The sequence below is a fragment of the Aythya fuligula genome, chromosome 2 (assembly GCF_009819795.1).
Source record: "Aythya fuligula isolate bAytFul2 chromosome 2, bAytFul2.pri, whole genome shotgun sequence".
NCBI classification, from domain to species: Eukaryota; Metazoa; Chordata; class Aves; order Anseriformes; family Anatidae; genus Aythya; species Aythya fuligula.
In genome coordinates, this window is record NC_045560.1 from 37,151,074 (window position 1) to 37,167,329 (window position 16,256).

At 37.9% G+C, this 16,256-nt stretch overlaps 1 protein-coding gene across 2 annotated transcripts in view; it reads right to left on the reverse strand.

Moving 5' to 3' along the window:
• ANKRD28 (ankyrin repeat domain 28) overlaps nucleotides 1-16,256 on the reverse strand; it is a 114,496-nt gene that overhangs the window by 47,142 nt on the left and 51,098 nt on the right. For both annotated transcript variants that reach the window (XM_032181482.1, XM_032181481.1), the window contains exon 3: nucleotides 6,664-6,742. In XM_032181482.1, the coding sequence (XP_032037373.1) occupies nucleotides 6,664-6,742 (79 nt within the window). The remainder of the gene's footprint in view (nucleotides 1-6,663; nucleotides 6,743-16,256) is intronic.

Below are 16,256 nucleotides of genomic sequence, written 5' to 3' on the forward strand. Positions count from 1 at the left end.
TGGGAAGCTCAACCTGCTGATATGCCCAGCAGGGCACTGCTCAGATTCTCTATACCTTCTCATGCACCTTGTGCAGCAGTTTGCAGCGTTCAAACAACCCAACATACTCTTCCATGTTGGTGGACTCGACTGACAGATTAAGCAAAAACTTCCCTTCATCAACAACTTTACCGGTACAGCCTAGAAAGTTTACAAATCCAGGCAAACTTGAAAGGAGTATTTCTGCTCTTCAAACTGCAGAGGGAAGTGTTACAAATTCTTCTTACCTCCCTGAATACTAAATCCCATTTTGCAAAGCTGCACTTACAAGACTGACAAGGACATTTTATCTATCTCATACAGTAGCTACTGCAAAGCCCACCTGTGCTTACTTTTAGCAAATCCATTTTCCAAGAGACATGTATTGAACTCAATACATGCATCAATTTATCAAAAGATTTTTGAAAACTTTAATTTTATCAGGCCACATCCGTATGTCCCCCAATACCCAGACGTATGTTTCTGTGATGCAGTTGCTACTTCCCTGGTTTCAATACCCCTACACTTGAGCAGAAGCTACCATCTCAACCCTTCTCTTGAAGAGACAGGCAATGGACAGTTGACTGGACTGCACGGAACAGTCACACACCTCTCTCTTCATCCATAAAGTCCCATAAAACTGTATGCAGCTATGTTTTATCCACTTCACCTCTGTTCTCCCTCCATAAGAAATATTGCTAGCTTGCCATGACAATCCCTGCCTGTTACTCAACACCAGAATTCTTCCAATTTGCAGATATCCTTAGAAAAAGCACTACAGCATTTAGATATCACTAGCTGGAAATAGATTCAGAAAAGGAATACAATGGAACTGACATTTCTGTCTTTGCCCACAGTACTAACTTTAAGTATTGAATTGCCTTCCACCATTCTGCCAGTTTGTAGTCTGTATTTTTAGGCTGTCACGGACAATATTTCCCTTTATTATTGTACAAGATGTGCCAGCAATTGTACAACAATATAATATAAGCAAATAAAGCAAAACTGTTTCCACTTGCATGTAAAATAGACACCTACTGTTCAGTATTTGACACTCTGAAAACATGTTTATTTAAAAGTAAAAGATGTAAATAAGATCTTTAGACTACATTTAAGAAAGCTAACAACAAACTTGTTTAACATCTAGAATATTGGAATACTTCTAGGAATCACTTTTGCAGAATTAGGAAGTTCCCAGATGCAAATCACTAAGAATAACCAATAGTCCACATTGTGATTAGATTCAGTTTAACTATTTTCCTGAGGGCTTGTATTAGTTTTGGAAGTTTTTCCTTTTAGACTGATCCACTTTTTTATCTAGGACCATGGAAATACTTAAAAGCAGCAGGCAGAAATTGTCACAGTGGAATGAATGGATGAAAAAAACATTTCCTCTGCTAGAAAATTATGTGAACATTCAAGGGGAGATGCAGAAAAAACCTTGTAAAACAGAAGACAACTTCAGATGACGATTTGAACAATTAGTGAAATATAAACTAACCTCCTATTGAGAAACTGGAAACTTGGAAAATTTAAGACTTTGAGAGACAGCTTCTACCTATGTAGAAGCTAAATGTGTAATAGGGAATCTATAATAATATAAATCTATTGTACAGTATAATCTATAAAAATTGAGAGGGATAGGACTGGTATGTCTTTTGAGCAGCTGAAATTACTCTTCAACATCTACTTTTATTTTTATTGTTACAAAACAATCAAACAGACAAAAGCATGGAGAAATACTGGAAGATAAGCACAATCAAGTCCAAGTTATCCTCCAAATTTCTCTTGCCTAAACAGTTTTTGTCACCTCTCAGACATTAAATCCTTGAGCTTCCAAGAGCAGCACAAGTTTCTCAGACTCCCTGAGCTAACGAACATTTGTACTTTTTCATAAGCTATGAGAGTTGGTCTCTCTCATAAAAAGTTAGAGCTGCTTCCTTCAGCTACCTTCTACACAGCAACTGCTGCCAGAGGACAGTGAGGACGGCTCTAAAGAGAAAATTGTTGCTCACATTGTTGAAGGAAGGAAGAGGAAGCGGCCAAAAGATACAGCCAGTGTAAAAGGAGTGCCTGTGAAACCACAGGCCTTTGTACATGGGCATGTTTGCAACCCAAACAAAGGAAGCTTCATTCCACTGATATTTTCTCAGCGACAGCCTTTCAACAGCTCAGCTGTTCGATTGCCATTGCACGCAAGTAGCACTTCTAATACTTGTGTGGTTGAGAATGAGCTGAAAGAAACCCAGCTTGAGGGGAGCAATGTTGGAGGGTCTTTGCTATCCTACAAAGTCTATGTTGTTACAGTAACGCTAGTTTTCCAGCAGCAGGTTGATTATTACACGGTACAGCTGACCCACAAGAAAGCACAACAAATACTCAGAGGCTTCCAAACCTTAATGAGATGTAGACCACACATTTGTGTATGCTGAGCTCCATGCAGTGAAAATTTGGGGTTAAACAAACAGAAATGTGTTATGTTAGTATTAAGTATCAGTGCAATCATAGTAACTAATCCTACTTGAAAGTAAACAACATAACTCATGTTTCTTTTCATGAAGCCTGCTGATTTCAGTGAAAGCAATAATGGCATGCATGTTATATTAAAGAAAACATGAAAAAAGTTACTAATCAAGGGAACACAATCTGGGATCATACTAATACTAATCCATCCTGCTCCTCACATCTCACCTGCCTGCAGGAACTACTCTGATAGCATTTAAAAAAGAGTTTGGGCCAACTGAAAAAAAAAATTTAAACAGAATAAGCCCCATCAGAACAGTCCCCTGCAGGACTTAGCTGAAAGAAGAGTTTGAGTCTTTATAAGGACTTCTTTGAAAGAACAAAATTTGGATCTTGACATGCAGTTACACAAGACTAAATTATGTTGCTTTCTATTTCTCAGTAGTTTGTCATCAAGTACACAATTAAACTCAGTGCAATTAAGCAAAGTAAACAGATATACTTTTGTATCAGGACATGAAGCTGCACATTAGTTACACTGTAGTAATACAACTTTGATGGATGTTACGGCTCTTTACAGCGTAATATGAAAAAAATGCTTCTAAAATTTTAAGTGACTAATACATGATCTTCTGTTCCATCATTCTATAAACTATAAACAAGCATCTTTATGCCTCATATTTACTGCTCACCTCCTTATCTAACAAATTTAGGTAATGTTAATAACATATCTAGCTGCAAACTAAAGAAAAGAGATGATTTGAACATCCAGACTTCAAGAGAAGTCTGTTAAGAGAATTTGCTTGTAAAACATTCACATCTTTAGGGGACAAGTTTATTAGTAAATTCACTGAAGTGCTACCTCCAGATAAAAAAAAAATAAATAAAATCAATCAAACAAAAAAATCTAAATGTCAAGCCCCAGACAGGAGCCACCAAATCAATTTTCTTTCCTGTTCACAAACTGTCACCTTCATGATCCTTGCCCAGCCAAAAACCTACAAGAGGAAAGATCACCGAGCAACCCTGAAGGCTGGTGGGAAAATAACTCACTCAAGAATTCAAAACCAAAATGAATATGCTTGTAAGACTGAAGGCTTACTTCCTAGAAGTCTGCAAATAGGCTCAATGAGTTCTGTCTTCAAAAACACAATGTGGGTTGCTTAAGTCTACAGTAAAGTGATACTAAGATATTGTAACAGCAATTTATGATCCAAAATACCTACTTGAAAGCAATGTGGACCCACTGAGAGAGATACAAAGTAAACTCCAATCAAATTTTAAAAATCTATGTCTAGGTAATGTACAATGCGTGCTTTAACTAAGAATAGAGGATGAACGAGTCAGATAAGAGCCACTGAGTAGTGGAAAGATTAATATTGACTTCAGCAATTTTGATGATCAATTGGAAGGAAGAATGAAAAAGTTGAGGATAGCTTGCTTAGCAGTATAGCTTCAAAATGGTTCCTAAACATACCAGTAAAACTACATCAGAAGACGTTATGAGTTGCAAAGCCAAGCTCTTGCATGGTGAGAAATGCCTGGATGAAAGCAGCCCACAATGCTTAATTAATTCAATCCCCTGTGCAAATGTATTACAATGGGTCAATTATGAGCCACACAATGTTTACATCCAAATTTACTGCACAAAGGAGATTGCTATTCAGAGGTATTATTTAACTACCTATTCTTTGTTCAAAAAGAGGCCTTGCAACATGGCAAACTTTCTTCAAACTTTGCTGTGGTAACAGATGTACTTTATTTGCTCCTTAACATTCATGTATTACAACAAAATGTAACCTAAATCTGTCCCCAAAGGCAGATTTGATCTCCAGCTGAATCACAACAGATTAATTTTCTGTATCTTTAGGAAATGGAGAGAATAAGATCTGTTAAGTGGTTCCAATTAAGTTCCAATTAGGAGATGGAAGCCAGAAGAAAAATCTTGGCTTGTGCACTGAGGGACCTAGACCCAATATCTCAGAGAAGTAGCTGGTGCAGTTCTTCAGATCCAGCTGTAAGCACTCACACTCCACAACCTACAAGATCTCAAATCCCGCATTCAGAACTGAAGAAGACTAAATTAGCGACTACTTTTTAAAAAGAGTCTGGTTTAAGACTTGCTTGCCTAAGATCCCAGATTGCAAATGGGAAATATATAGATCAAAGCCCAAGCACAGCGCCTTTCCTACTGAGCAGCCTTGACATGCAGACATCACTCTCTCATCCTGCAATTAATGCCCCTCTTCATTCACTTACAAATGCAGCAACAACTGTTGTGTGTGTCTCCTTCACTGTACCACCCTGACCCATTCCCAGAGCAGCCCCTCCTTGTGCAATTCATGAGGCAGTGCTTCTACAGAAAGCCCTAAACACGTAATTCAAGTCCACAGCATAATGCAGAAGCACAGCCAGGTTAGGCTGATATTACAGAGACATTCCACAGCGTTCAAAGCTTATGACTCTACAGCTATTTAAGATGTTGCTTTGTAATATTTTGCTTTAAGTAAATCGTGATTTTTATTAACTACAGTTCATCTGAGACATATTAATGTCTCCCAGTCTTCCTGAACAATCTCCAGACACAGCAGCCCCCTGCATCCTCTCGTCCATGCAACAGTTCAACTTGGGACTAGGCGCACAGTCCTAACTCTTAGTTCTTCACTTCCCTCCTTTGTTCTCCAATTTTTCTTACACTTATTCCCAGGCTATGTGCCCAAATAGCATGACTAACCTTTCTTCTACGACCAATTGGGGTCTTGCTGCATTAGTATCTGAATAAGGATGTCTCTCCTTTCATTAGCCCTTTGCCTGAGAGAAGGAGAGAGGGATTTTCTTTTCAGTCACAGTTCTGGGAACTGGACTCAGTTCACCCAAGCCAGTCGGAAGCTTCAGTCCCAGAAGCAGCTGACTACAACTTCACAGAGTTTGTAATTTGGCTTTTTTTTTCCCATTACTGTGAAAACCCAAACAAAAAGAAATCTTTGCCAAATCCCCGATCCCTTTTCAGAAGAAAAGGGTCACTCCATATTCTTAGGAGTCACCAGAACTTTTTTTTTCCCCTCTCCTCTGGACAGGGACAAACAGCATGCTTTTCTGACCCACCTTCTCAGCAACACAGTCGAAATTTTCTGGGCAATTTTTTTCTCACATGGTCTAAAAAAAATTCATTATGGAATATTTCCATGGTAAATACACATAGATGTACATAATGTACATATGATTATAATTAATTATAATCATATATATAATTACATGTAATATAAACTGAAAATATTATATTTTGGTAAATCATAAACAAATTAAATTATGCCTGGCAATTTCAATTAAAAATCTGGAAGTGACTTCTCTATCTTTACATTGACATTTCCTTAAAGGAAAATGTGCTGTTAAAGGTTGCACTGAGTGGGGGAAAATACCCACCTTTGCACAGGTATTGTGTACCTGTATTGTGTATTTTCATCCCACTATCTAACCTTAAAGCAGTTCCATATCATGAATTTAACCTCAAGTCATCTGATGGGTACGTTCATCCAAGATCAAAGATAATCAATTCAGTACCTCAATAATGAATTTCTGCTTTCAGGTTTTGGTTTGGTTTCTTGGTTCTCTCCCCACCCTCCTTTTTTTTTTTTTTAAAGACTAAAATGAACTGTCTCAGAGAACTTGCACTTTGTCTTAGTACAAATAAATAGAAAATAAGACAAACAATTTTTAAAATCCCAGCTGATCCTATCTGCATTCTGTGCATGTAAGCCAACAGCAAAAGATCATTAAGAATAATAACATTGTCACCAACTTTGGATTCCATCTTTTGCATTCAACTTCAATGCATTTGGCCTTTCTGAAGGCCAATTTAAGACCAAAACAATGCTGCTAACATCTACCTATAACATATACATTATTACTTCTTTAAACTAGCATTGATCTACCTAAAGCTGATCAAGCTACAAATAAAAAGAGATAAAACTGAGATATCTTTCTACCAAAAATACTTTAAAGCACAACTACACGGTATTGTAACACTGATAAGAGTGGAAACCAAAATTTCAATACAAGTTTCTTTAGTTTCTAGCACATTAAATATCTCAATAAAAACTACATAAACTAAGATGTACATAAATATTTCTTTGGATGTGCATAGAGGTAATTTTTTTTTCCATTAACAGGAACGGAACATACCAGATAAAATAAGTAGTTCAATAATTTCTGCATCTCCCAGATAGGCAGCAGCATGTAAAGGGGTCCTTTTCTCATTATCCTGTGGTAAGAGGGGGGAAAAAAGGTTTTATTTAAAACAAAAAAGTATGTTTTAGCATTCTGCATGAGTAATGAAAAAAACACTGCATTAAAGTGCATCTTCCAAATACTGTACATTCTGTATTTTAGAAAACATAGTTACTCTAAAGATGTTAGCCACATTTGCTGAGACAAGCACACTCCTCCCTAAGGAGCTCTGTTTGTTACACCTACAGTCAGCTAGCATGTTCTCCTGACAGACAGACTGACAGATACTCATTGCACCTGAAGATAAACCCATCAGTTCGAAGTCACCATTCACTTGTCTCCAGAAACATGAACTTGAGACTGTCCTACACAGTTTAGAAAAAAGATGCTTCAACTCCATGTGGAACAATTAGTGAGAAACACTTTCTTTGGACAGTTTAAGGTTAATTTCAGCAGTTATTCTCAAAATAGAAAAGAAATGGGAGTGAGCAGAGGCAGAAATACTGAAATTTCAGCTGTTTTGTTTACTGCAGGCGAGCAAAGAGGAGGTAGAGATGCAGATCATTTACTCAGCACTGCTGTTTAGTTCAGGCTGATCTCATGTCCTTCTGAAGGCACAAGTAAGCGAGAGAATTTAGGCATGCACAGTGTTTGTTGATGGAGATAACATTCACTTATGAAAGACTGGAACAAAATATTTCTCAAACTTTTCAGCATTGGTGTCAATTTCCCTTTACCAGCTTATAGTTAAAACAAAAAAATAAGATCACTTTCAGGTCTTACTGAATGACAGAAATGAACAAGAATGATCTAATTTACTCTTTGGGGTAAGGCTGCTGAAAAACTAGAAAAGAAACCAATCACCACAAGCATCTTGGCTAAAGCCCTGTCTAGATTTCCAGATCTTTCTAGTAGAGCATCAAGTACACTGTGAGGACAAGGGAGTCCCAAGATGACAAGCAGCAAGATGTTGCTATTAATTCAACTGTTGTTGACAACTATGGTAAATTTAATGCACATTTCAAATGATATTTTTGTGAAGAAACTTCCTCTCCCTTGCCAAAATCACCTTAATCACTGAATTCCTACTTGAGGGTTAACAGGACTAGCAGCATGCAAGAAGAAAATTCCTCCTAAACTATCTATTCACCATTTTGTCCTGCTCAAAAAAAGTCCAGATGACACATTCACCATATTATCAATGCTCCCTAACTACAATTTCTGAATTACACACAAGTAATTGAAAACAGAGCAGTACACTCCTGACCCTGAGTGCAGAATCAATACTACTTATTTATCATTAACACCACGTCATGCCAGGATGTCTCAACTGCAGGTTACAAATTTATGACAAAAAAAAAAAAAAAAAAAGACATCTCTCATCTAGAGAGATTAAAAAAAAAAAAAAAGATAGGAAACACAAGGGAAAAATTAACGAAACAGTGGCCAGCAATTAAAAGCAGTCTTTGTTCCTCCCATCTGCAGATGTTAAGCTAGCACAGCTATCCAATAATTTGCAACCTCATTTAAGCTGTTTGATAACGCTAAATTATCAAATTACCCACTGCTTAAGAAATATGGCCCACAGTTTAAGAAATGCAGACCTTTCAACCCAAAAATGGGTACAGTATTTTACTGTCTGCAACTTCATTGTAGAAATAGAGAAAGTAAGATGGGTCATGAATATATCCTTCTGTAGAAGGTATTCCATTGAGAAATATTCTTTCTGTCAAGAAAAGCCACATACACCTCACAAAACTTATTATCAAAATTTTCACCATATTTGTGTGAGGTTGCCTCTTTTTTTTTTGTTTTCAACATCTTAGTGACAGAAGTCATAAAAGTAACCAGTCTGACTTGCATAAAATGGGAGAGAAAGGAGATGTTTTTGTTTAGAGAAATGCCAACCATTAAATCCCAAATATACACCAATGATCTGAATTTCTGATAAATTCCAGACACCTTTCCCTCAAATCCCACCTCTACTAATGGGAAGAGTTGAAAATTCTGAAGCTGCCAAGGCACAAACATGAAAACAGCTCAGATATGTTTTTACTCCAGCGCTCCCATGTTTCCGAGCTATGTGTTTCCAGTCATGCAAATATTTCGGGTTTTCTGCTCTGTGGCAGCACTGTTTGAAAACACTCAAAACCCGACTCCCAGTTCTGCTGGGGTGCTCCCAGCTTGTTATCTCCTGGGCCAGCTCCAGTGCCTGGTATTGCAACTATCCCCAAACCCAGGCAGGGTCTGGGGCAACTGCAAGTATTCTGCGGGCTGAGCTTGCTTTGGCAGAAGCCCTGACTTTTCATCCAGTTTCACAGCTGTGACTTTTTCTCTCTCTCTTTTTTTTTTTTTTTAATTAATTTCTGTGTGGGAAAGTTTTTATTTTAGTAAAGACCTGATTTTTAGACCCTCTTACAAAATCAGAAAATCTGCCTTCAGCAAGCTTTCGTTAGCATGCACAAGCCAGCTTCCTTTAAAAAGGAAATTCTAGTTTTGTTCCACTTGAAGTGAATTTTAATAAATGAATTCGGGATAAAATTAAAGAAAAGTGTGGTTTTTTGTATGCTATTAAAATACTGCTCTACAGATCAACTACTTTTTATTTTAAAAGACTAATCATTTGATGAACAACTTTCTTCAGCAAATATAAAAGGAAAACCTTTGAGAGCTTTACAGTAAATAAAACTAATCAAGATTTTAGTTTTAAGAAGCAACTTTGTGAGCAGGCATTTGCAGCACTGACACATCATACTGATGTGAACAACAGCCCATAACTGCCCTACTGTTGCTTCTGTTTCAATCTAAGACTCTAAAACAAAAACTTCAAGAAAGGAGTTCTGTACATAAAAGTTCCTGTCCTACAGTAGAAACTATAAATTTATATTTTAATTGGTTGTTGGTTGACACTCACCTGAACATGAGCCAGTAGCATGCCCAGGTGGCCAAGAAGGCCAACAGCATCCTGGCTTGTATCAGGAATAGGGTATCCAGCAGGACCAGGGAGGTGATTGTCTGCCTGTACGCAGCTTTGGTGAGGCTTCACCTCTAGTGCTGTGTTCAGTTTTGGGCCCCTCCCTACGAGAAGGACATTGAGGCCCTGGAGTGTGCCCAGAGCAGGGCTATGAGGCTGGTGCAGGGCCTGGAGCACAAGGCCTGTGAGGGGCGGCTGAGGGAGCTGGGGGTGTTTGGTCTGGAGAAGAGGAGGCTCAGGGGAGACCTCATTGCTCTCTGCAGGTACCTGAAAGGAAGGGGTGGGGAGCTGGGGGTCAGCTTCTTCTTGCAAATAGCTAGTGATAGGACTAGAGGGAATGGCCTCAAGTTGTGCCAGGGGAGGTTCAGGTAGGAAATGAGGAGACATTTCTGCTCAGAAAGAGCAGCCAGGCACTGGGACGGGTTGCCCAGGGAGGTGGTGGAGTCACCGTTCCTGGGGGTGTTCAAGGAGAGGCTGGATGTGGTGCTTGGGGACATGGGTTAGTGGGTGACAGTGGTGGCAGGGGGGTGGTTGGACCGGATGATCTTGGAGGCCTTTTCCAACTGTAATGGTTCTGTGGTTCTATATTCCTTCCCTCCAAACTTTAATTACAGATATTGGTCAATACTGTCAAACTAAAAAGCAGTAAAAAAATCTCCTTAAGGAATCAACGTTCAGAATGATGATTCTATGTCACTAGACTCTCCCATTATCGTATTTTAATGCACCTTTGGATTAAATCACACAAAAGCATATAATCATTCCATTTGTAGTACTTCCTTCTACGTCCCAAGGTTCTCACACATTTTATCGACACAGGAGTTTCTATATGGATTACAGCATGAGAAACTCCTAAAATGACCTCATTAAAACCAAATCTGGGATAAAATGACAAGATCTGCAGTGTTAAGAACTTCTTTATAACTCCCCTCGTCTTCAGCAAACCTGGAACAAGGGTAATGCCTCCTTTGTGTCATGTAAAATGTTAGACTTTGGCTGTTTCAATAGGTACTTAAGGGAGCAAAACAATGGACAAATCTAAAGGCTAAATTAAATAAGCAGCATTTAAATATATTTGTTAGTTGTTGCTGTTTTAAAGAAGTATCATTTGAGATACAATTTATCCCTGTGTGGGTTGTATCTCAGCAAATGACCAACAGGAACTCCCAAGAACACAGGTACAAAATATCTGCAATTCTTTGATAGTGTCAAGTACCAGGGGGGTCTCTCCCAGTGCCAAGTCACCAGTGCTACACTCGAGATTCACTAGGACATCAGTTTTTATTTGCAAATTTTGGCAAATACACCTTTTAGATTATCATTTTATAAGGCAGAATAAGTCTATTCTAAATAATCTTTTGTTCCTCCACCCAAAAAAGAACACCCTATATTTGGCTCTTATGTTCAAACTTTCAACTACGCAGATTTTAGTTTAAGTGCATAAATTTGTAATTGGGGCCACTAAGTCTTTGGAAGCATGTCCGACAACAAAGTGCTACCTTAATAACAAATAACTCACTAGAACTTGGAAATCAGTCAGCTGACAAATATTGTCAACTGAAAATAGAAGAAAAAGATAAAGTATTAGGTTTTCGAAACTTACAAATCTGTAACGAGTAACTTAATTTACATTCAGGGTAGGGAGAGGAATTTGTCTGCTATTTCTTTGGATTTTCTCAGTATTTCTTAACTCTGTTTTCAAAATACCATTCCTTAAATTATTCTGACACTGATATTGCAGTTAGAATACAAAAGTCGACATTGTCATAAAAAATAGCTTTCTGACTGATTTTGGCCAACAGCATTTTTAGAAGCAGAACTGTATTTTCTCCTCATACTTCAAACTTAAAATGTAGCTTCAATACAGTGAGAATACCTAACAAGCTACAATAAAGGTCTGCCTTCTGCATGCTTAAAAACAGGGCGAAAGCATACTGTTAGCCACAAGAATCATATGCATTACGTAGCTAACCTTGAAGTATTGTTTGAAGCCAGATGACAGATACCATCATAGTGTGAAAAGACTAGATTTGCCACTCAAACTCCATTAATTGTTTGAACAATTAGCTCATGGTACTATTTTCATAAACACTTGTATTACATTCAAAAGGTACATTTCTGAAAGCCCAATACTAATTTTGCTCTCCTCAGGCTTTATCATTTAGCAGTACATTTCAGGACATATCCTCTTTATGCCATCTCTTAGGACAGAGCAAATCTTGACTTCTAAGCAATCACAAAAATTGAAGAGGAATCTTTACCCTTCTGTTCATTACATTAGCAATAATCAGTTGCTCTAGAGACCTTATTTTGTAGGGGAAAATAAATGTCTTCAGTACCAGCAAGGAGGATTGCTTCAGTTGTAAGCTGTCAAAACACGGTGTTCTTCCTAGTTAAGATCTTCAATACCAATTTAATAACGCATGCTCTTTGACTTGGTTCTAGATAACAATCAAAAACTGGCTCACCGTGGAGTAAACCACTAAAACATTTATCTTGTGTTTGCCACTGTTGCTTGGGGAGTCCCAAAAAAAATTAGATGGCGGTGGTAATTATACAGTAGGAAAAAAACAAAACAAATTAAGACAGAAGAGAACTACAAAGCAACCTGGAAAAAGATCACAAAACTACAATTTTAGGAAAGATCAGGAGTTTATAAAAACATGCAAGTTTCACCCTATGAACACATGTTCCTCAAGAGCATAAGCTCACAATGTTCTGAACAAGAAAAAATTACCTAAACAGATAATTTTTAATGGATTTACAGTGACACACAAAGTAATTGGCATGCACGTACTTTTAGACTGTTGGAAGAAAAAACTATTAGGTTCATAATTGCCAGGGAGGCATTAACTCTCCAAAATTTGTTTTCCTAACCAAAATCAGTAACTCAGCAACTGTTAATGGATAATCCAAAGAGCTGCTTGGGTTTTGTAGGTGGGCAAACTTCAGAAGCAGGATGAAGGTTTACCTTGCGCCTGGCCAAGTGGGTGAAAAAGGGACAAACCTACACTGAGCAGCATTAGAAGTTGTAGAAATTGACCCAATCTATTCTGATTCAGTCACTAATGGAAGTGATAACCTCTAAGAATTTTGGCTATAGAAATATTTTAGCTGCATCCACCACACTTCCTCCACGAGGAAAACAACATTTAGGTAGGTAGCTCTGGAAATGGCCTGACCCATGCCTGGGCAGCAGAGGCTGGTGGCAGCAGGTACCAGTACTTTCTTCAGGGAGGTCTCCTCATAGAGCACAGGCAGAGTTGGGCATTTCCAGAGTCCCAAAGGTGTGACACGAGGCTGGTGTGCCAGCACCAGCAGGCCATGAGGAGGGTGCCGTGATGTGCGCTCTGGTGGACATGCACTAGGCCTCATCTCTCAGATCAGAGATGAGCAGAACAGATGGACATTGGGCAGGAAACCTCCTTCCCTGAGACGCTAAAGTGCCTGATGTGTTGAGTTTCACAGAAAAAAGTATAAAGGCACCCTAAACTCACTACTTCTAGAGACTATAACAACAGCAACCAGCTGCAACGCACTTTGTATCAGAATGGCCGTCCCCTTTCTTTTCTGGCTACTGGAACAGACCAGGCAATCACGTTTCTTCCCTACCACAAAACCTGGAATGTAACTGGAATCTTAAAGAAAAATTGTTGGTCAGACATTTGGGTTTTACCTTTATCTACAAGAACTACGCTGCCTTCTGCACCCCACTCCACATCACAAGGATACAAAGACAAATGGGAGATGGGGGAAAAGAATTCATGGTGCATGGCTCTGCTGTCCGGACATACTCTGCGATCCCAGATAAATCCTCATTTAACCTAATGCCCCCAGGCATTTTTTAATGAAAATTCTGGATCTGAATTTGAAGCACAAGTTGACAGAGCAGCACTAAAAATGCATGAAAAATAATTTACTTCCCATTCAGCTGAGGATTATTTTATTCCACTCAAATAATAAATCTAATCAAAAAAAACTATCCTCACCAAACCATTATACACAATTCATTCACAAAATCTGATAAACGAAAATGTGCATTCAAAGTTTGGTTCCTTTCCAAAGCATCTGCACAGTAAGAATAATCTGGTAGGAATCATTAAAACTAAGTTTGTGAAGAAAAAAACATTCAAGCACTCATATACGTTATACTGGAACATTCATTTATATTCAACCAGCTCTTATTAAAAATTCATTTTTATTTTTTTTTTTAAAAGCGTAAGATAGCTCAGATCCAGTGAGCTCTTAAGTTCAAAACAATATTGTTAAGTAACAGTATTTTGGACATCTTTTCAAAAAACTTACTCTTCAAATGCTACATGCTTTACATCAGAAGCATTAAATTGATCTGATGATACAAAACGGTTCAAATGTGACTCTACAGCAGTGAAATCAAAGGTAACACACATAAAAAAGTGAGTCACATCTTGCATAAATAACAGCTATTAAGATTCAACCTGATCTATGATTATGATAGCAGGACACCACGGCCAGCTAAACTCAGTCAGAAAACAAGAGTAAAAAATTCTTTTTTAAATAAACTCCAAAAAAAAAAAAAAGTTTAATGTGGTTAAGACATTTAAAAACTGAGATTCAGCTTATGAACATGCCTTGTTTTCAAGGTCTTTTTGAAGTTTTTTAATTAATCTTCACAAAAAATGTTATTAAGAAAACAGCATAAACTTTGTGGACTACAGCATTTCTTTTTCACTTGGCTTATTCCTGTCTACCAATGACAAAAGGAAATTTTAAAAAAGAACAAAAAAATCTATTACTCCTAAAAGTCAAAAATTATCAATAGCAACACATGAGGACAGAAGGGCTTAGGAGTTTTCTGTTAAACATCTTTATTTATTAAAGTAAAAATACTGACTTATATTCAAGTATTTCAGGAGACACATTTTGAAAACAACAAACATCTCTGTATCTTTCCACTTATGAGCAATTCATCACAAAAATGCCTCTCCATAATTTTTGTGTTTTGAAAACACTAAGTCAGTGTGCTTTTTGGAAATATGCAACTTCTCATATGCTTTCACCTGCATGTTCCATGCAGGTTTTGTAATGCTCCTGTCATTTCTGTAATTTTTGCTACTTAGGTTTTCAAACTCACTTGTGGCACAAGCACAGCTCATAGGAAAAGCTGAACCTATTATTCTACAATATTGTACACATAACTTCTTTTGCCCAAATTATAAAAGCTAGAATTTGTTGTGAGTGAAGTCAACCATCCATTTGGGTATCAAATAAAGAGCTTTGAGCAGGTTTTGTGAGCCCTTCACAAAACCTTTCACTTTGAGTTTATACCATCAAGAATTCGGTTCCGTTCAACACTAAAAACTGCCAGTAAATTCTTCCTCAATACATGGAATGAATAAAGAGCTATTCTCTCCCCTTTGCTAAGGTGAACTTGATCTTATGGTACAACTGAGACATTTGGGATTAAATCAGGAATTAAAACAGAGCAACTCTTAGGGCCAAGACTATTTCCTAAAATATTAGATTATGAAAAAATAAAAAAAAAATAATAAAACATTGAAATTAAAAAACACCCCCCCCCAAAAACACAAACTTTTAAAGCATTCAAAACTATCCTTTAAAAAAGTATATATATTTTTTTTTAATGAAAATCTCATGACAGAATATTTTTCCTTAGTTTTCCCCTTCCCAAATGCCAAATATATTATTTGTAAACATCTACATGGAATGTGTAGTGGAAAAAAACTACCAGTTTTTAATTGGACTGTAGTTGCTGGTAAGAAAAATACACTAAATAACTCAAACTGGTTTTGAAAAAAATAAAGCAGTATGTGAAAGAGAGGGAATTTCCTTCATGAGAGAACACAGTCTTTGTGAAGCACATTATGTAACAGAGCCTGTGCTCGTACAGCAGGCTGAGTAAGGGATAGTGAATGCCTCGTCTCACCCTGTAATCTATCTGTAATATTTGAGGACACAAATAAGAAAATATGCCAAGAGAGAAAACAGTACAATACAGTCTCTGTTTATGCTCCAGGGAAAGATCACACCACACTAGGTAAGGTATGCACATCTCCATCCCAGTTTAAATCCACCACATTATGTCCAGGCCAATGACACTTTTGTTCAGAAAAGCTGGGTTTTCTGCCTTTTTCATTGCAAAGGCCAACGTTAGCATGACAACCCTGTACATGCCTGATGGTCTTCACCTCTGACGGTACATGTCAGGTCTTTACCTCACTAACCTCATTGTCTTGGTGACAAAAAAAAAATAAAATGTGATTTTCAGGTTGCATGTTCACCATTAATACCTCTTCTCAGAGTAAGTTAGGCCAGGACAGGGCCAGGAGGGTGATCAGAAGGGCTTGCACACCTCTGCTATGAAGACAGGCTGAGGGAGTTGGGGTTGCTCAGCCTGGAGAAGAGCAGGCTCTGTGGAGACCTCACAGCAGCCTCCCAGTGCCTGAAGGGGCCTACAGGAAAGCTGGGGAGGGACTCTGTCAGGGGGTGTAGTGATAGGACAAGGGGTAACAGCTTTAAGATAAGAGGGGGTAGTTTTGCGTTAGACATGAGGAAGAAACTGTTCACTGAGGGC